Here is a 21,005-nt window from a genome sequence, read left to right as displayed (position 1 = left end):
GGTCATCAATTTCAGATCAGCTATTTGAAGAGAAAGCAGCGCTCATACGAGAGCTGCCTTTTCTTCTTTGTTTACCAGCTCGCCGTCGCAACTGCAGAGGTGAGCAGGTGTAATTACATCTCAGCCATCCTATTCACATCAATGGGACGGCTCCTTCCTGTTCAAGTGTATAGGAAGGAGCCATCTCAAAGAAGTGAGTGGGACGGCTGAGATGTAATTACACCATCTCACCGCTGCAGTTGTGACTGTGAGCTGGTTTACATAGAAGAGAAGACGGCGCTTGTAAAACAGAGTAGAAATGTATGATTTCAGTAATTAGAATATATTACAAAAATGGTCAGCATCACTGCCCATACTCATTCCAAAAAAATTAGAATAAAAGTTAAAGGTTTTCTAACTTTTTTTTTGTACTGAAAAACTATCCTCCTGAACCCTGGCGATCAGCTATTGTGAGAAGGTACTAGAGTTCCTGTGAGCACCGGTGTCTTCTCACAGCTTACCAAGCACAGCACCGTACATTGTATAGCGGCTGTGCCTGGTATTGCAGCTCAGCAGCATTCTCTTCTATTGGGCTGAGCTGCTCCTAGGCCACGTGATCGATGAATATGTCGTCACTGGCCTAGGAAAAGCCGAGGTGTGACTGTGCCTTCTCAAAAGTTGAGTGGTGGGGGTCCCGGATGTCAGACCCCACCAAACAGATACTGATGACCTATTGTCAGTCCTTTTATGGGTGTGCCCCTCCAAGTAATACTTGCTGGATCTGTGTGTCTAGGATGCTGCTGCTGTCTTTATCCTACAAACTGCCTTGAGTCCCTCCCTCCTTATTTAAAGAAAATAAAGATCAGATGTCCATTGTCTTGCTCTTGCACTGTGCATGTTGTATATGAGGACCTTTCCACATTTTCTATTTTTTTTAAAATTATTTTTGCATGGTCTAGCCCTTCCACCTGATCATTGCGCGGAAACTGATGACCTATCCTGAGCATAGGTTATCGGTAAGAAAATAATCTCGGAAAACACCTTTAACTGCTTACTGAAGTCTAGTTATAAAATTACTTAATTTTGCATTTTGGAAGCATATGATTAAAAAAAGGTCAGATGTCCATGGTCTAGCTCTTGCGCTGTGCACGTTTAATAGGCGGCTGGTAAAAGCTGAGGTGTAAATGTCACTCCCAGTCTAAACACTCCTAAGGAATAGGCTGTGTGTCTGAGAAGCAAGTACTGTATATTGACATCAAGCACTATCGTTATCCTAGTTTGTACTCTATTTTAATATGACAACCCCTGTCCCCTATTACCGCTCTGTTAACCAGAATGGAGAGCTGATCTTTGAGTTTGGCTATCCATGCAAAAATTAGACCTAAGATAGTGGTCATATAACTTGAAAACTATGGGGGTTGTTTATTATTAGTATATATATATATATATATATATATATATATATACACACCAATTTTTGGCATATCTGTTAGGGATTTGGTTGCTGCGGGGATTTGCGGCCGAGCATTTGACTTTTCCCCACTCGCGCCAGGTCTAAAAATGGGGCAGGCTGGCAAGCCCCATCTCATTTATCATTTTCTATGCCTGTTTTAGGAGTAGAAAATGATCTACATTTTAGGGATCGACCGATATTGATTTTTTAGGGCCGATACCGATACTTTGTGAATTTTCAGGCCGATAGCCGATAATTTATACCGATATTCTGGGAATTTTCATTTTTGAGAAAAAAAAAAATTCCTACACAAATCTGCTGAAAATTAATATGTTTATTGTTAGGCCTCCTGCACACGACAGTATTTTTTCACGGTCCGCAAAACGGGGTTCCGTTGGTCCGCAAAACGGGGTTCCGTTGGTCCGTGATCCGTGACCGTTTTTCGTCCGTGGGTCTTCCTTGATTTTTGGAGGATCCACGGACATGAAAAAAAAAAATCTAAGTCAAGTTTGCCATTGAAATGATAGGAAAAAACGGACATGGATCACGGACGCGGATGACAATCTTGTGTGCATCCGTGATTTTTCACGGGCCCATTGACTTGAATGGGTCCGCGAACCGTTGGCCGTGAAAAAAAATAGGACAGGTCATATTTTTTTCACGGCCAGGAAACACGGATCACGGATGCGGCTGCCAAACGGTGCATTTTCCGATTTTTCCACGAACCCATTGAAAGACGCGGATGCACACAACGGTCGTGTGCAGGAGGACTTAACGTGTATTATTATTTTTTTTTTGTAAATCTTTTTCATTTATACTTAATATTTTTGTGTTTTTTTTTTTTTGTTTTGTTTTACTAACTTTTAGCCCCCTTAGGGACTAGAACCCTTGTCCTATTCACCCTGATAGATCTCTATCAGGGTGAATAGGATCTCACACTCTCCCTGCTGCTCTGTGCTCTGTGCACACAGCAGCATGGAGCTGAACATGGCAGCCAGGGCTTCAGTAGCATCCTGGCTGCCATGGTAACCGATCGGAGCCCCAGGGATCCTGTGGCCACTGCCACCAATGAGTAAAACTGGGGGGGGTGGCGCACCAATGTTTTTAGTATTGGGATGGGGGGCGCACTGCGCCACCAATGATTAATACTGGGGGGGGGGGGGCGCCACCAATGAAGATAAGTCTCTCATTCATATACAGGAGGCGTGAAGCTGGCTGCAGAATCACATAGCCGGCTCCCGACCTCTCTGAGCGTTAGCTGCGATCCGCGGCACCTAAGGGGGTTAACTACCGCGGACCGCAGCTACCGTTCATAGGGGTCGGGAGCCGGCTATGTGATTCTGCAGCCAGCTCCCGCCTCCTGTATATGAATTAATGAAAGACTCATCTTCATTGGTGGCGCAGCGGCCACAGCCCCTCCCCTCCTCTTGTCTTCTCTCCTGTCATTGGCGGCAGCAGCAGCACAGGGGGAGGGAGACACTGCTTCCTTCTCCCCTGTGCTGCTGAGGGAACACAGAGCGCTGAGAGCAGCGCGTTCTGTGTTCCCAATACGTTATCGGTATATCGGCAAAATAGATGCCGATACCGATAACGTTCAAAAGCCTGAATATCGGCCGATAATATCGGTAAAACCGATAATCTGTCGATCCCTACTACATTTACACCAGCAAGGGAGGATGTGTAGATTTAGACAGGCGCTTGATGCGCTTAAGTTATGTAGAGACTGACACATCTACATACATTTAGTGCATCCACCACCAGTGCAAGGAGTATTAAGACCATCATCTAAAATGCATTAATAAATGACCCCATGTGTTTGCCAAAAATGTCTCAAGTACCCGATATTGTTTATATATTGAGACAACTAAGTGTGTAGTTCTACATTAGTCTCTAAATAATAGCAAAGTATGAGAGGAGTAAATAATGCATTTGGAAAGTCTTCAGGCCCTTTCACTTTTTCCCATCACAGCCTAAAAATAAATAAATTTGGTTTTCCCCCATTAGTCTGCCCTCAATACACCATAATGAGAGTGAAAACGGAGGGGGAGACTTATCAAAACTTTTGTAAAGAAAAACTGGCTTCGTTGCCTATTGCAACCAATCAGATTGCACCTTTCATTTTCCAAATGAGCTCTGAAAAATGAAAGGTGAAATCGGTTTGCTATTTTTCCTTTACACTAGCTTTGATAAATCTTCCCCAGAATCTTAGAAATGTTTGCAAATTTATTAAACAAGAAAAGAGCTAAAATTTTGCATGGACATAAGCCATACCAGTTACTATAAAACTTTAAGGGCTCTTTCACACCTGCGTTGTTGTCTTCCGGCATAGAGTTCCGTCGTCGGGGCTCTATGCTGGAAGAATCCTGATCAGGATTATCCTAATGCATTCTGAATGGAGAGAAATCCGTTCAGGATGCATCAGGATGTCTTCAGTTCCGGAACGGAATGTTTTTTGGCCGGAGAAAATACCGCAGCATGCTGCGCTTTTTGCTCCGGCCAAAAATCCGGAACACTTGCCGCAAGGCCGGATCCGGAATTAATGCCCATTGAAAGGCATTGATCCGGCCTTAAGCTAAACGTCGTTTCGGCGCATTGCCGCATCCGACATTTAGCTTTTTCAGAGTGGTTACCATGGCTGCCGGGACGCTAAAGTCCTGGCAGCCATGGTAAAGTGTAGTGGGGAGCGGGGAGCAGTGTACTTACCGTCCGTGCGGCTCCCCGGGCGCTCCAGAGTGACGTCAGGGCGCCCCAAGCGCATGGATCATGTGATCACATGGATCACGTCATCCATGCGCATGGGGCGCTCTGACGTCATTCTGGAGCGCCCGGGGAGCCGCACGGACTGTAAGTATACCGCTCCCCCGCTCCCCACTACTACTATGGCAACCAGGACTTTAATAGCGTCCTGGGTGCCATAGTAACACTGAACGCATTTGGAAGACGGTTCCGTCTTCAAATGCTTTCAGTACACTTGCGTTTTTCCGGATCCGGAGTGTAATTCCGGCAAGTGGAGTACACGCCGGATCCGGACAACGCAAGTGTGAAAGAGGCCTAAGTCTGGGCGGCTCCCATTTCTCTGGATCATCTTTGAGATGTTTCTTTACCTTGATTGGATATTATTTGGAAAGACGCTCCTTGTGTATATAAGGTTTCACAGCTGAGAATAGGTCAGCCATCACTACAGCACACAAAGAAGCCTCCCCTTAGTAAAAGACACATGAAAGCCTACCTGGAGTTTGCAAAAAAAAATAAAAAAATCTATAGGACAGACTGTGAGAATCAAGATTTTTTGGTTTGATGAACTTTATGGCCTCTGTTGTAAGTGTTATGTCCGGAGGAAACTCTTCTGCCCAACACCATCTCTGCAGTGAAGCATGGTGGTGGCAGCATGATGCTGTTGGGGGTGTTTTTCAGCCACTGGGACAGGGAGACTGGTCAGACTTTAGGGAAACCTGATCCAGAGATCCACCTCTCAACAAGACATTGATATCACTGTGGGGGCTCCAATCGTGAGGCAGAGGGAGCTTCATCCCTCTGCCTTTACTCACAAGTGCCGCGATCAGTGTTGATTGCGGCACCTGAGGGGTAAATGACGGGCAGCGTGATCGCCACTCCCTGTCAGTGCAAGTGGGTGCTGGCTGTATGATACAGACAGTACTCACCACGTATGGAGCCGGCCCGCTCCATACACCCCCTCACACATTATCACATACATTTACATGATATTGTGTGAAGGGATTAATTGCTCAGTCCGTCTGAAGACTTTCCTAATACATTGTATACACAAGTTATCTATTTGTACTATATAAAAATATACCTTCAGTGCAGCAGTATTTTTCTATAAATATTGTAATTTTTCAAATCCAAGGGAAAGCCACAACATCACAACACCCCAAATGACATTTTCTACACTTGTACCTACTATAAATGGAAAAATAGAAACTCTCTGCGCACATTTTAAGTACCCATCTGCGGAAGCCACCTTGACGCCTGGTAGACGGGCCCGACACACATTTGATCAAAAATGTGCGCAAAGAGCTTCTATTTTTCCATTTATAGTAGGTATAATACCACTTTAAATTTAGCATGATCCGCATTTCTCAGCTCTATTGTTTGTATGTGAAATATTGTGCAGCCATTTTTTTTTATCAACCATGTTTGCTTGATGGGTATGCACCTGTGACTATGTACAGTGGGGGAAATAATTATTTGACCCCTCACTGATTTTGTAAGTTTGTCGAATGACAAAGAAATGAAAAGTCTCAGAACAGTATCATTTCAATGGTAGGTTTATTGTAACAGTGGCAGATAGCACATCAAAAGGAAAATCGAAAAAATAACTTTAAATAAAAGATAGCAACTGATTTGCATTTCATTGAGTGAAATAAGTATTTGAACCCTCTAACAAAAAAAGACTTAATACTTGGTGGAAAAACCCTTGTTTGCAAGCACAGAGGTCAAACGTTTCTTGTAATTGATGACCAAGTTTGCGCACATTTTAGGAGGAATGTTGGTCCACTCCTCTTTGCAGATCATCTCTAAATCCCTAAGGTTTCGAGGCTGTCTCTGTGCAACTCTGAGCTTGAGCTCCCTCCATAGGTTTTCGATTAGATTAAGGTCCGGAGACTGACTAGGCCACTCCATGACCTTAATGTGCTTCTTCTTGAGCCACTCCTTTGTTGCCTTTGCTGTATGTTTTGGGTCATTGTCGTGCTGGAACACCCATCCACGACCCATTTTTAGTTTCCTGGCAGAGGGAAGGAGGTTGTCGCTCAGGATTTCACGATACATGGCTCCGTCCATTTTCCCGTTTATGCGAATAAGTTGTCCTGTGCCCTTAGCAGAAAAACACCCCCAAAGCAAAATGTTTCCACCCCCATGCTTGACGGTGGGGACGGTGTTTTGGGGGTCATAGGCAGCATTTTTCTTCCTCCAAACACAGCGAGTTGAGTTAATGCCAAAGAGCTCTATTTTGGTCTCATCAGACCACAGCACCTTCTCCCAGTCACTCTCTGAATCATTCAGGTGTTCATTGGCAAACTTCAGACGGGCCTGCACATGTGCCTTCCTGAGCAGGGGGACCTTGCGAGCCCTGCAGGATTTTAATCCATTGCGGTGTAATGTGTTTCCAATGGTTTTCTTGGTGACTGTGGTCCCTGCTAATTTGAGGTCATTAACTAACTCCTCCCGTGTAGTTCTAGGATGCTTTTTCACCTTTCTCAGAACCATTGACACCCCACGAGGTGAGATCTTGCGTGGAGCCCCAGAGCGAGGTCGATTGATGGTCATTTTGTGCTCCTTCCATTTTCGAACAATCGCACCAACAGTTGTCACCTTCTCTCCCAGCTTCTTGCTAATGGTTTTGTAGCCCATTCCAGCCTTGTGCAGGTCTACAATTTTGTCTCTGACATCCTTGGACAGCTCTTTGGTCTTTCCCATGTTGGAGAGTTTGGAGTCTGCTTGATTGATTGATTCTGTGGACAGGTGTCTTTTATACAGGTGACTAGTTAAGACAGGTGTCCTTAATGAGGGTGACTAATTGAGTAGAAGTGTCTAACCACTCTGTGGGAGCCAGAACTCTTAATGGTTGGTAGGGGTTCAAATACTTATTTCACTCAATGAAATGCAAATCAGTTGCTATCTTTTATTTAAAGTTATTTTTTCGATTTTCCTTATGATGTGCTATCTGCCACTGTTACAATAAACCTACCATTGAAATGATACTGTTCTGAGACTTTTCATTTCTTTGTCATTGGACAAACTTACAAAATCAGTGAGGGGTCAAATAATTATTTCCCCCACTGTATATGAATTTGCTAGTCAAAATCTTCTTGTAATATACATTAGAGTGCAAGAAAATGGAGCATCTCGTCAGTCCTAGTTTAGTGTAAAGTTGGGTAAAACTGCAAGACATTTAAAGTTTCTGCAGGTTGAGTGTCTCAGAATGACAGGGGTGGGTATAGTACAATAGGTGTAATCATCCTGGCTGGATGGTGTCCTTGCCACTATGCTATTTTTATCAAGCTGTTCTCTCTCTCAACACAATGCTTCCAAATAGCCTGTCTTAACAATAGAGCCCAAGGAAAGAGCAGTTATCCCTGTGTCTACTTCACTCTGCCTCGGGTGTCAATGTTCAGAAAATGCTTGCAGAGGTATATTGCTATTAAAAATAAACACCATTCTTTGTGCCTAGTCTTCATGTGAAAGTTAAGTTAAACCTTTCAAACGAATAGAATACATTCCCTTCATACCGTTCATCCATAAGGTCACTCTCTACAGTGTACATTATTTCTGGTACTGACTCACGTTAGGCCATGCTAGTTTCCAGTGTTTTATGTATTAAAACATGCATCTATAGCAGTTTACAGAACTCTACATTTGCATGTTTCCTTTTTTGTTCTTCAGTTGGTATTTATTTTTCAGCTAGTAGTTTCAGTGCAAGTGAATAGTTTTACAGAATCTCATTCTCATGTGGCAGAAGACAACTTAACATGAATTTTTGGAAATGCTGCAGGTTTTCAAATTAACGACGTGCTATATTCTTTTTGCTGTTTGAACATGGCCTATGTAGTCAAGAGCTAGTCAGATATATTGATATTCATCTTGGTTTCTGACCAACCAGTCTACAGACTGCATTTCTATTTGCAATTTTGAAATTTTTTACTTTTATGCAGAAGGATTACTCACTGTATTAACTGAAGTTATCATTTTGTAATATACTGCTTTTCAGTTTCTCAGTTTTCAAAAGCTTTGTTTGCAGTCGGTGAAGCTGAATATGAATTACATTAAGAGGCTAAAAACCTGAACGATGTAGTCCTGCTCAGTGTAGACAAGTGTATCCAGTCCCACCAGCTCTTTAAGGCTGGGGTCACATAGCGTTTTCCCCATTCCTTTTAACATATACAAAAACCGTATCTGTTAGAGAAACTTTCATGGGATTATGTGTTAGAAACTGGTATGCTTACCAGATAGTGCGGCCCCTACAGGTGCAAGCACTTTTTTTCCCCAAAAATACCCCTCCGTTCGTACGCTGTGTCCCCCACTGTTTTTGGCGCCTGATATGTTAAGGCTACTTTCACACTCGCGTTTGGTGCGGATCCGTCATGGACTGATCCATTCAGATAATACAACCATCTGCCTCCGTTCAGAACGGATCAGTTTGTATTCTCTTTAACATAACCAAAACAGATCCGTCTTGAACACCGTTGAAAGTCAGTGGGGGACAGATCCGTTTTCTATTGTGCCAGATTGTGTCAGTTAAAACTGATCCGTTTGGCTCAGTTTCGTCAGACGGACACCAAAACGCCTCAAGCAAAGCGACAGTGTGAAAGTAGCCTAATTTAGACCATAGGTACAGGGAGGAGACAACATTTTGTTTTCTCATTGGGCGTCTCCTCCCTGGCTGTAGCGCGATCCAATCGCAGTGGACCGCACCACAGCCAAGGAGAAAAAAAACAGCTCACCTTCTCCCTGGCTGTGACGCGGTCTACAAATTGTGAATTCACAAAACAGTTACCAGCCGTGTGCTTTCCTCATTTTGTGGAACGGAACAGCCAGCCCCTAATAGAACCATGCTATCCTTGTCCATAATGTGGACAATAAAAGGACATGTTCTTTTTTTTTTTTTTTTTGCAGAACAGACATACGGACATGTAATGCACACTGAGACATTCAGTTTTTTTTGCGGCCCCAGAATGGTTCTGCATACGGAATGCACACTGACAAAAAAATGTTTGTGTGCACGAGCGCCAAAGGCGTGCCACTGTGATAAGAAAAATACACTATATTGACCAAAGTATTGGGACACATACAGATTACAGGAGCTTTTGTGGCATTCCATTTTAAATCCATAGACATTAATCTGGAGTTGGTTACCCCTTTTTAACTGACACAGCTCCCACTCTTCTGGGAAGGTTTTCTACAAGATTTTGGAAAAATTACTGGGATTTTTGCCATATCATCCAAAAGAGCATTTGAGGTCAGACACTGTTGGATGAAAGAGCCTAGTTTGCAATCTTTATTCCAGTTCATCCCAAAGGTGTTGGATGGGGGTTAAGTTCGGGGTTCTGTGCAGGCCAGTCATATGTAAAGCCACCTTAACCACCTCAGCCCCCATAGCTTAAACACCCTGAAAGACCAGGCCACTTTTTACACTTCTGACCTACACTACTTTCACCGTTTATTGCTCGGTCATGCAATTTACCACCCAAATGAATTTTACCTCCTTTTCTTCTCACTAATAGAGCTTTCATTTGGTGGTATTTCATTGCTGCTGACATTTTTACTTTTTTTTGTTATTAATCGAAATTTAACGATTTTTTTTGCAAAAAAAATGAAATTTTTCACTTTCAGCTGTAAAATTTTGCAAAAAAAACGAGATCCATATATAAATTTTGCTCTAAATTTATTGTTCTACATGTCTTTGATAAAAAAAAAAAAATGTTTGGGTAAAAGTTATAGCGTTTACAAACTATGGTACAAAAATGTGAATTTCCGCTTTTTGAAGCAGCTCTGACTTTCTGAGCACCTGTCATGTTTCCTGAGGTTCTACAATGCCCAGACAGTACAAACACCCTACAAATGAACCCCATTTCGGAAAGTAGACACCCTAAGGTATTCGCTGATGGGCATAGTGAGTTCATAGAACTTTTTATTTTTTGTCACAAGTTAGCGGAAAATTATGATTTTTTTTTTTTGATTTTTTTTTTTTCTTACAAAGTCTCATATTCCACTAACTTGTGACAAAAAATAAAAACTTCCATGAACTCACTATGCCCATCAGCGAATACCTTGGGATGTCTTCTTTCCAAAATGGGGTCACTTGTGGGGTAGTTATACTGCCCTGGCATTCTAGGGGCCCAAATGTGTGGTAAGGAGTTTGAAATCAAATTCTGTAAAAAATGGCTGGTGAAATCTGAAAGGTGCTCTTTGGAATGTGGTCCCCTTTGCCCACCTAGGCTGCAAAAAAGTGTCACACGTGGTATCTCCGTATTCAGGAGAAGTTGGGGAATGTGTTTTGGGGTGTCATTTTACATATACCCATGCTGGGTGAGAGAAATATCTTGGCAAAAGACAACTTTGTATAAAAAAAATGGTAAAAGTTGTCTTTTGCCAAGATATTTCTCTCACCCAGCATGGGTATATGTAAAATGACACCCTAAAACTCATTCCCCAACTTCTCCTGAATACGGAGATACCAGATGTGTGACACTTTTTTGCAGCCTAGGTGGGCAAAGGGGCCCATATTCCTAAGAGCACCTTTCGGATTTCACTGGTCATTTTTTACAGAATTTGATTTCAAACTCCTTACCACACATTTGGGCCCCTAGAATGCCAGGGCAGTATAACTACCCCACAAGTGACCCCATTTTGGAAAGAAGACACCCCAAGGTATTCGCTGATGGGCATAGTGAGTTCATGGAAGTTTTTATTTTTTGTCACAAGTTAGTGGAATATGAGACTTTGTAATAAAAAAAAAAAAAAAAAAAAAAAAAAACATTATTTCCCACTAACTTGTGTCAAAAAATAAAAAATTCTAGGAACTCGCCATGCCCCTCACGGAATACCTTGGGGTGTCTTCTTTCCGAAATGGGGTCACATGTGGGGTATTTATACTGCTCTGGCATTCTAGGGGCCCTGAAGCGTGAGAAGAAGTCTGGAATATAAATGTCTAAAAAATTTTACGCATTTGGATTCCGTGAGGGGTATGGTGAGTTCATGTGAGATTTTATTTTTTGACACAAGTTAGTGGAATATGAGACTTTGTAAGAAAAAAATATATAATTTCCGCTAACTTGGGCCAAAAAAATGTCTGAATGGAGCCTGACAGGGGGGTGATCAATGACAGGGGGGTGATCAGGGAGTCTATATGGGGTGATCACCCCCCTGTCATTGATCACCCCCCTATAAGGCTCCATTCAGATGTCCGTGTTTTGCGGATCCGATCCATGTATCAGTGGATCCGTAAAAATCATACGAACATCTGAATGCAGCCTGACAGGGGGGTGATCAATGACAGGGGGGTGATCAGGGAGTCTATATGGGGTGATCACCCCCCTGTAAGGCTCCATTCAGATGTCCGTATGTGTTTTGTGGATCCGATCCATGTATCAGTGGATCCGTAAAATTCATACGGACGTCTGAATGCAGCCTTACAGGGGGGTGATCAATGACGGGGGTGATCAATGACAGGGGGGTGATCAGGGAGTTTATATGGGGTGATCACCTCAGTCATTGATCACTCCCCTGTAAGGCTCCATTCAGACGTCCGTATGTGTTTTGCGGATCCGATCCATCTATCAGTGGATCCGTAAAATTCATACGGACCTCTGAATGGAGCCTGACAGGGGGGTGATCAATGACGGGGGTGATTAGGGAGTCTATATGAGGTGAATAAGGGTTTAATAAGTGACGGGGGGGGGGGGGTTTAATATACCTGTTAGGGGTTAAAAAAAAAACACATCTCTAGCCTGCCAGCGAACGATCGCCGCTGGCAGGCTGGAGATCCACTCTCTTACCTTCCGTTCCTGTGAGCGCGCGTTCACAGGAAATCTCGCGTCTCGCGAGATGACGCACGGATGCATCCAGGAGGAATGAATCAACCACCTTCCGGACGCATCCGTGCGTTAGGTGGTCGGGAGGTGGTTAAAGGGCTTCTGTCACCCCACTAAACTTTTTTTTATTTTTTTTATTTTTTTTTTTGTACTTATAATCCCTATACTGCGATATTGCTATACATTATTAATAATTTTCGTTCAGTAGATTTGGCAAAAAACTTACTTTTATGATATGCTAATTACCTGTCTACCAGCAAGTAGCGCGTCTACTTGCTGGTAGCAGCCGCAGAAAACCGCCCCCTCCTCCTGTTGATTGACAGGGCCAGCAGCGATCTCCGCCGGCCGGCCGGCCCTGTCAGCATTTCAATAATCGCGCGCCTGTGTTGATTCGGCGCAGGCGCTCTGAGATAAGGAGGCTCGCCTCCTCAGCACTCCCTCAGTGTGCCTGTGCCGATGACGTCACTGGAAACTCCCTAGGTTTTAATCCCATTGAGAATCTGTGGTCAATCTTCAAAAGCTGGAGGACAACACAACACAGAAATTGCGATAAACTCCAAGCACTGATTGTGGAACAGTGGGTTGCCATCAGTCAGGATTTGGCCCAGAGGCTGATATCCTGCATTCCAGGAAAACTTGCAGAAGTCTTAGGCTGGGTTCAGACCTGAGCGTATTTGATATGCGCGTTTAACGCGCGTTTTTGTCGCGCGTTTTTATGCACGTTTTTTGCAATAGTAAACGCGCGTTTGACGCGCGTTTGTGTGATTGACTGCAGTGTCCTATGGCCACAAACGCGCGTCAAAACGCCCCAAAGAAGCTCAAGAACTTGTTTGAGCGTAGGGCGTTTTTCAGCGCGTTCAAACGCGCTGTAAAACGCTCAAGTGAGAACCAAGGCCATAGGGAAGCATTGGTTTTCATGTGTTGAGCGTTTTACATCGCGTTTAAACGCGCTGTAAAACGCTCAAGTGTGAACCCAGCCTAAACCCCTTAAGGACTCAGCCCTATTTCACCTTCAGGACTTGGCCATTTTTTGCAAATCTGACCAGTATCACTTTAAGTGCTGATAACTTTAAAACGCTTTGACTTACCCAGGCCGTTCTGAGTTTTTTCATCACATATTGTACTTCATGAGACTGCTAAAATTGGGTCAAAAAAATTCATTTTTATTTATAAAAAAATACCAAATTTACCAAAAATTTGTAAAAAATTGCAAATTTCCAAGTTTCAATTTCTCTACTTCTAAAATACATAGTAATACCTCCAAAAATAGTTATTACTTTACATTCCCCATATGTCTACTTTATGTTTGGATCATTTTGGGAATGATATTTTATTTTTTGGGGGTGTTACAAGGCTTAGATGTTTAGAAGCAAATCTTGAAATTTTTCAGAAATTTTCAAAAACCCAATTTTTAGTTACCAGTTCAGGTCTGAAGTCACTTTGCGAGGCTTGCATAATAGAAACCACACAAAAATGACCCCATTCTAGAAACTACACACCTCAAGGTATTAAAAACTGATTTTTACAAACTTTGTTAACCCTTTAGGTGTTCCACAAGAATTAATGGAAAATAGATACAATTTCAAAATTTTACTTTTTTGGCAGATTTTCCATTTTAATCATTTTTTTTCCAGTTACAAAGCAAGGGTTAACAGCCAAACCAAACTCAATATTTATGGCCCTGATTCTGTAGTTTACAGAAACACCCCATATGTGGTCGTAAACAGCTGTACGGGCACACGGCAGGGCGCAGAAGGAAAGGAATGCCATACGGTTTTTGAAAGGCAGATTTTGCTGGACTGTTTTTTTTTTTACACCATGTGCCATTTGAAGCCCCCCTGATGCACCCCTAGAGTAGAAACTCCAAAAAAGTGGCCTTATTTTAGAAACTACGAGATAGGGTGGGACAGTATTGTTGGTACTAGTTTAGGGTACATATGATTTTTGGTTGCTCTATATTACACTTTTTGTGAGGCAAGATAACAAGAAATAGCTGTTTTGGCACAGTTTAAATTTTTTTCTATTTACAATATTCATTTGACAGGTTAGATCATGTGATATTTTTATAGAGCAGGTTGTCACGGATGCGGCGATACCCAACATGTATACTTTTTTTTTATTTATGTAAGTTTTACACAATGATTTCTTTTTTTAAACAAAAAAAAATGTTTTAGTGTTTCCATAGTCTGAGAGCCATAATTTTTTCAGTTTTTGGGCGATTACCTTGGGTAGGGTATGATTTTTGCGGGATGAGATGACTGTTTTATTGGCACTATTTTGGGGTGCGTGTGACTTTTTGATCGCTTGCTATTACACTTTTTGTGATGTAAGGTGACAAAAAATGGTTGATTTAGCACAGTTTTTATTTTTTATGGTGTTCATCTGAGGTTAGGTCATGTGATATTTTTATAGAGCCAGTCGATACGGAAGCGGCGATACATAAAAAAAAAAAAAGTATTCATATTAGGTAAGTTTTACACAATGATTTCATTTTTGAAGCAAAAAAAAAATATCACGTTTTAGTGTTTCCATAGTCTGAGAGCCATAGTTTTTTCAGTTTTTGGGCGATTATCCTAGGTAGGGTCTCATTTTTTGCGGGATGAGACGGTTTGAATGGTACTATTTTGGCGTACACGCGACTTTTTTGATCACTTTTATTACCTTTTTTTGGAACTAAGGTGAGCAAAATTTCAATTTCATCATAGTTTTATTTTTTATGGCGTTCACCGTGTGGGAAATGTAACATGACCGTTTTATAGATCGGGTCGTTACGGATGCGGTGATATATAACATGTGTAGGGAATTTTATTTTTTTAATTTTTAATCAGGGATAAATGTTTATTTTTTCACTTTAACATTTTTTTTGACCCAGACCCACTTGGTTCTTTAAGATCCAGTGGGTCTGATGTCTGAATAATACAGTACAGTACACTATATAGTGTATTGTACTGTATTTTACTTACACTTTGAACAGATCTATGCCTTTAGCACAGATCTGTTCAGCACCATGGACAGCAGGATGCCTGAGAAGGCGTCCTGCTGTTCAGCACCATGGACAGCAGGATGCCTGAGAAGGCGTCCTGTTGCCATGGGAACCTTCCCCGTCTGCTCAGTTGTAACCACAACTGAGCAGACGGAGAAGGGCTCCCTCCCTCTGTCACCCCATCCTGTCCGGGGGCTGCAAAGGCACAGCAGCCCCCTGATTGGAGAGGGAGGGTGCTCCCTCCCTCTTCACCGCTTCCATACAGCGGTCTGTACGGACGGCGGCATGGAAGGGGTTAAAACTGTGGACATCTGCACAGATGTCTGCCATTTGAATCGGAGTGTCAGCAATGAGCTGACACTCCGATTCAACCGCTCGGCCATCCTGAAAATAAACGGGGGGCGGGCGGAAGATCGCGCACCCGCCCTCCTCACTGCCGCACCCCTCCCCTTCCCCCCCGTGCTGCGCCCTCAGGCACAAAAACACAGAGGGCTGGGGGGGGGGGGGGGGGGGTTAACCTTCATAAATACCGGCACTTTGAGGTTTCTGATCCCTGCTGTCACTGACCGCAGGGATTATAAGCTTGCATAAGCGCTAAAAAACGCAGGTCTGAATTGACCTGCGGTTTGTAGCGTTCGGCAATGCGGGGGGGTCACAGGAACCCCCTAGGCATTGTCACAGGGTGCCCGCTGAATGATTTCAACAGACACCATGCGGGAAACAGGGCGTAAGGCTACTTTCACACTAGCGTTCGGGGTTCCGCTTGTGAGCTCCGTTTGAAGGCTATCACAAGCGGCCCCGAACTGATCCGTAGAGCCCCAATGCATTCTGAGTGGATGCGGATCCGCTCAGAATGCATCAGGATTGGCCTCCGTTCCGCTCAGCAAGCGGACCTCCAAACGCAGCTTTCTGCGTTCGGGTGTCCGCCTGGCCGTGTGGAGCCAAACGGATCCGTCCAGACGTACAATGTAAGTCAATGGGGACGGATCCGTTTGAAGTTGACACAATATGGTGCAATTTCAAACGGATCCGTCCCCTATTGACTTTCAATGTAAAGTCTGGACGGATCCGTCTGACTAACTTTCACACTTAGAATTTTTTCTGAACTATAATGCAGACTGATCCCAACGTTTGCATTATAGGAGCGGATCCGTCTGTGCAGACACCAGACGGATCCGCTCTGAACGCAAGTGTGAAAGTAGCTTAAGTCCTTAAGGGGTTAAAAAAGAAGTGTCAACACTGGACATATTTAATCTTTGCATAAACTTGATGTATTTGTCAATCAAAGTTAAGGGGTTTTCCAGGTTCAGAGCTTAACCCGGACATAACCCTTTCTTCGCCCACTCAGCATAAGAGCATTTCATGCTCCGATGCTCTCCTTTGGCCTGTGCTGGTAGGCGGAGGCCTCCGTCTAGCAGTGTTAGCGTTAATGTCACTGGGCTCGCTGCTAGACGGGAGCGTCCGCCTAGCATTGACCCAGTATGTCACTGGATCTAATGAAAAAGCCCTTGCCCTGTGCGATACCATGCAAGGCAAGGGAGGGCATTGCAGCATGAAATGCTCCGATGCTTATATGAGAAAGGGCTGCCTGGGTGAAGAAGGGGATAAGTCCGGGTTCAGCTCTGAACCTGGACAACCCCTTTAAAAACAAAATTATGAAATGCTTATAATTGTAATTTTTTTTTGTCTCAAAGCTTTTACCAGTAGCTGAAATCTTGCCTAAAAGCCCTTTTGGAGTATTTAGGTACATGACAATAGTCCAGGACTATTGAGAGAGATGCACATCTGTGAATTAAAATTTAAGGATTTGAATCTCAAAATATAATATAGTAAAGCCTTAAGACATTTTTATTATTTCTGAATTGAGCATTACATGCATGCAGCTAGAACCTTCTTCAAACCAAATGACCCCGTCTGTGTCCTATGGCCAGACGCTTTAATGTGGCATATTGTACAAAACAAATACACCATGAGGTCTAAGAAGCTGTATTTGTTACTGATACATTATTATTATTTGCTTAGCTGGGGCGCTAGAATAAAAATCTTATCAAGGGTGATCTTTGGTTACCCTGTACTATGAGGGCTCCGTTACACGGAATTATCAAACAGACACTCCTATTCACCGATGTAGAAGTGCTGCCCGTAACATGACAAACTAGCAAAATGCTCTGAAGGAGGGTTGAATGACAAAGTTTACCATTAGCCTGAGATTTGTGGCTCACAAATGGATGACTTAGAATTTCATTTTCTGGCTACTTTTGGCTGAGGATAAAAAGTTAGGAAAAATCTCATGAATAGAATTTTGCCTCTGGAAACTTGCAATGGCCTATTCCAGGGCATGTGTAATATACGCAAAACACACTTGGTGAAATTTCACCAAACCTCCCTTTTTATAGTGGTTTCATGGTGCTGCGCTCTTCATCACTATTAGATACTGATGGTCTTAATTTCTACTGTGTAGCACTAGCAAGCATACAAATTCCTTCTTATTTCCCAGTGGAAAAGGCAGCAAACCCCATAATGAGTGCCATTGTTAGGGCCCCTTCACATATATCTGTCAATCTACTCATTTCCCCTCTTATTCTTATTTCACTGAAGCCATAACTGATCCCATAGGTTTCTGTGGAATCATTCCCAAACATCTGGTGATGCCGAAGGTCAAGCAGTGCCATAGAGAAAAAAGCTGCATGCTCAATATTTGACTGGCACTATCTGTGTATAATCTGTGCCCTGACATGCGTATATCAGTTGTGTCCCGCCTTAAATAATTCTTATAATTCAGGATATACACCAGTTGATTTACAGTACGTTGGCACACTATTGTCATGTATTGAGTTCGTAATGTTAATTATTGAAATTCTTGTAAGCCTTTCAAGACCTTTTTAGATCCCTTTAGATGTTTGTGGTAATGTTCTTCTTCATAATGTTTGTTTTTATCTGAATGCAGCATTTTGTATGCCACAATTCTTTTTTAAATATTTTAATAAGGCAAAGTAATAGGTGCACAATATTCCAGTGACTTTTTTGGTTTGTGTCCTAAACCATGGCTTTATTTTTTGTTTGATCAGGACAAAGCTTGGGTTATGGTTTTGTGAACTACATTGACCCCAAGGATGCTGAGAAGGCCATCAATACCCTGAATGGACTAAGACTTCAAACCAAAACCATTAAAGTAGGTCCAGATTTTTATGTTTCCATATATAATGTTGCCTTTCTTCAGTATTTTTGCTACTAACATATTTGGCGCTTGAGTTGCCGTGAACCATAATCTTCTCACTTTTTTATACTGTGGGTTTAGAAAGATGTGCACATTTATAGACTTTCGAAAATGACACTATTGGAATCTGCTGACCAAAGTTGCTTGTTAATAGTCTTCTCGCAGCAGCATTAGGCGGTTAGCCTAGTATGTCTGTATTGAAATGTCTAAGATCTCAAGATGATCCTAAATGTAACAATCATTTGCCTGCATCCAGAATATCGGACTCCTGCCACTGGCAGCCAGCTCCCTCCAGTGCCACATTATAGGTTTAGTAAATACTTATGCCCTGTTACTGTTGAGTGCCTTTTCTTATTACCGTGTTGAATCATTCTCCTGTTTTTCCTTCAGGAAATGTAAGCATGAATTGACAACTGGGTCCTAGGATTCTTGACAGGTGGAATACTAAGACCCAGTTAATGTTTCCAGGAGGAAAGGCTAATAATTAAAAGGTGCTCTCAAATAGTTTTTATAGAAGTATCTAAAGGGCATCTGTCAGATTTGTACCTGTGAAACTAGCTGACCTGTTACATGTGCTCTTGGGTGCTCTCCCTGCAGCTGCTGTGCCCCCTGCACTTTAATTGGCAAGACAGGGGTGATCAAATTTACACTGCCTGGCCCTGTAAATCAAAGTGGAGAGCTGAGCCTCTAGGAGTAATGGCAACGCCCCCATTGCTCCTAGAGGCTCATTTGCATATACACTGCGTGCAGAATTATTAGGCAAATGAGTATTTTGACCACATCATCCTCTTTATGCATGTTGTCTTACTCCAAGCTGTATAGGCTCGAAAGCCTACTACCAATTAAGCATATTAGGTGATGTGCATCTCTGTAATGAGAAGGGGTGTGGTCTAATGACATCAACACCCTATATTAGGTGTGCATAATTATTAGGCAACTTCCTTTCCTTTAGCAAAATGGGTCAAAAGAAGAACTTGACAGGCTCAGAAAAGTCAAAAATAGTGAGATATCTTGCAGAGGGATGCAGCACTCTTAAAATTGCAAAGCTTTTGAAGCGTGATCATCGAACAATCAAGCGTTTCATTCAAAATAGTCAACAGGGTCGCAAGAAGCGTGTGGAAAAACCAAGGCGTAAAATAACTGCCCATGAACTGAGAAAAGTCAAGCGTGCAGCTGCCAAGATGCCACTTGCCACCAGTTTGGCCATATTTCAGAGCTGCAACATCACTGGAGTGCCCAAAAGCACAAGGTGTGCAATACTCAGAGACATGGCCAAGGTAAGAAAGACTGAAAGACGACCACCACAAGACACACAAGCTGAAACGTCAAGACTGGGCCAAGAAATATCTCAAGACTGATTTTTCTAAGGTTTTATGGACTGATGAAATGAGAGTGAGTCTTGATGGGCCAGATGGATGGGCCCGTGGCTGGATTAGTAAAGGGCAGAGAGCTCCAGTCCGACTCAGACGCCAGCAAGGTGGAGGTGGAGTACTGGTTTGGGCTGTTATCATCAAAGATGAGCTTGTGGGGCCTTTTCGGGTTGAGGATGGAGTCAAGCTCAACTCCCAGTCCTACTGCCAGTTTCTGGAAGACACCTTCTTCAAGCAGTGGTACAGGAAGAAGTCTGCATCCTTCAAGAAAAACATGATTTTCATGCAGGACAATGCTCCATCACACGCGTCCAAGTACTCCACAGCATGGCTGGCAAGAAAGGGTATAAAAGAAGAAAATCTAATGACATGGCCTCCTTGTTCACCTGATCTGAACCCCATTGAGAACCTGTGGTCCATCATCAAATGTGAGATTTTCAAGGAGGGAAAACAGTACACCTCTCTGAACAGTGTCTGGGAGGCTGTGGTTGCTGCTGCACGCAATGTTGATGGTTAACAGATCAAAACACTGACAGAATCCATGGATGGCAGGCTTTTGAGTGTCCTTGCAAAGAAAGGTGGCTATATTGGTCACTGATTTGTTTTTGTTTTGTTTTTGAATGTCAGAAATGTATATTTGTGAATGTTGAGATGTTATATTGGTTTCACTGGTAAAAATAAACAATTGAAATGGGTATATATTTGTTTTTTGTTAAGTTGCCTAATAATTATGCACAGTAATAGTCATTCTGCACACTTAGATATCCCTCTAAAATAGCTAAAACTAAAAACAAACTAAACACTACTTCCAAAAATATTCAGCTTTGATATTAATGAGTTTTTTGGGTTCATTGAGAACATGGTTGTTGTTCAATAATAAAATTAATCCTCAAAAATACAACTTGCCTAATAATTTTGCACTCCCTGTAAGAAAACATCATTTTTCTCAGCAATGCAGGCACATATGAACATGTGACCAACACAGATGTCTTCAGCTGCCACATGCACATGGAACAGGTCAGCCAGTTTCAGAGGTACAAATCTGCCGACATATGCCTTTTAATTATAAGGATGTCCTATGTATTCTTGGACATATCCCCCATTAGAAATTGATGGTTGTGGTTAGGGATGAGTGAATCAACTTCGGATCAAACATCCGAAGTCGATTCGCATAGAACTTTGTTAGAATACTGTACGGAGCGGGAGATCTGTACAGTATTAGAATGTATTGGCGCTGACGTTATGTTGCAAAGTCTTGAGACTTTGGGTAATAATTTCAAAAATGAATTTCCACTGTAAAAACTTTTACCGAACTCTGGTTCAGTTCCAAGTGGTACCTCCCGCTCCGTACAGTATTCTAAAGATGTTTTTTATGCAAATCGACTTTGGATGTTTGATCCAAAGTCAATTCGCTCATCCCTAGTTATGGTGTATGAGCTGATCTTTATGC

At 42.6% G+C, this 21,005-nt stretch overlaps 1 protein-coding gene across 9 annotated transcripts in view; it reads left to right on the top strand.

Moving 5' to 3' along the window:
* ELAVL2 (ELAV like RNA binding protein 2) overlaps positions 1–21,005 on the top strand; it is a 178,777-nt gene that overhangs the window by 63,231 nt on the left and 94,541 nt on the right. For all 9 annotated transcript variants that reach the window (XM_040417192.1, XM_040417191.1, XM_040417194.1 and 6 more), the window contains one exon: positions 18,037–18,140. In XM_040417192.1, coding sequence (XP_040273126.1) covers positions 18,037–18,140 — 104 coding nt within the window. The remainder of the gene's footprint in view (positions 1–18,036; positions 18,141–21,005) is intronic.

This window comes from Bufo bufo, chromosome 2, assembly GCF_905171765.1.
Source record: "Bufo bufo chromosome 2, aBufBuf1.1, whole genome shotgun sequence".
In the NCBI taxonomy this organism is placed as follows: Eukaryota; Metazoa; Chordata; class Amphibia; order Anura; family Bufonidae; genus Bufo; species Bufo bufo.
The sequence above is the reverse complement of the archived record's forward strand: the minus strand, read 5'-3'. Positions and strand labels throughout refer to the sequence as shown.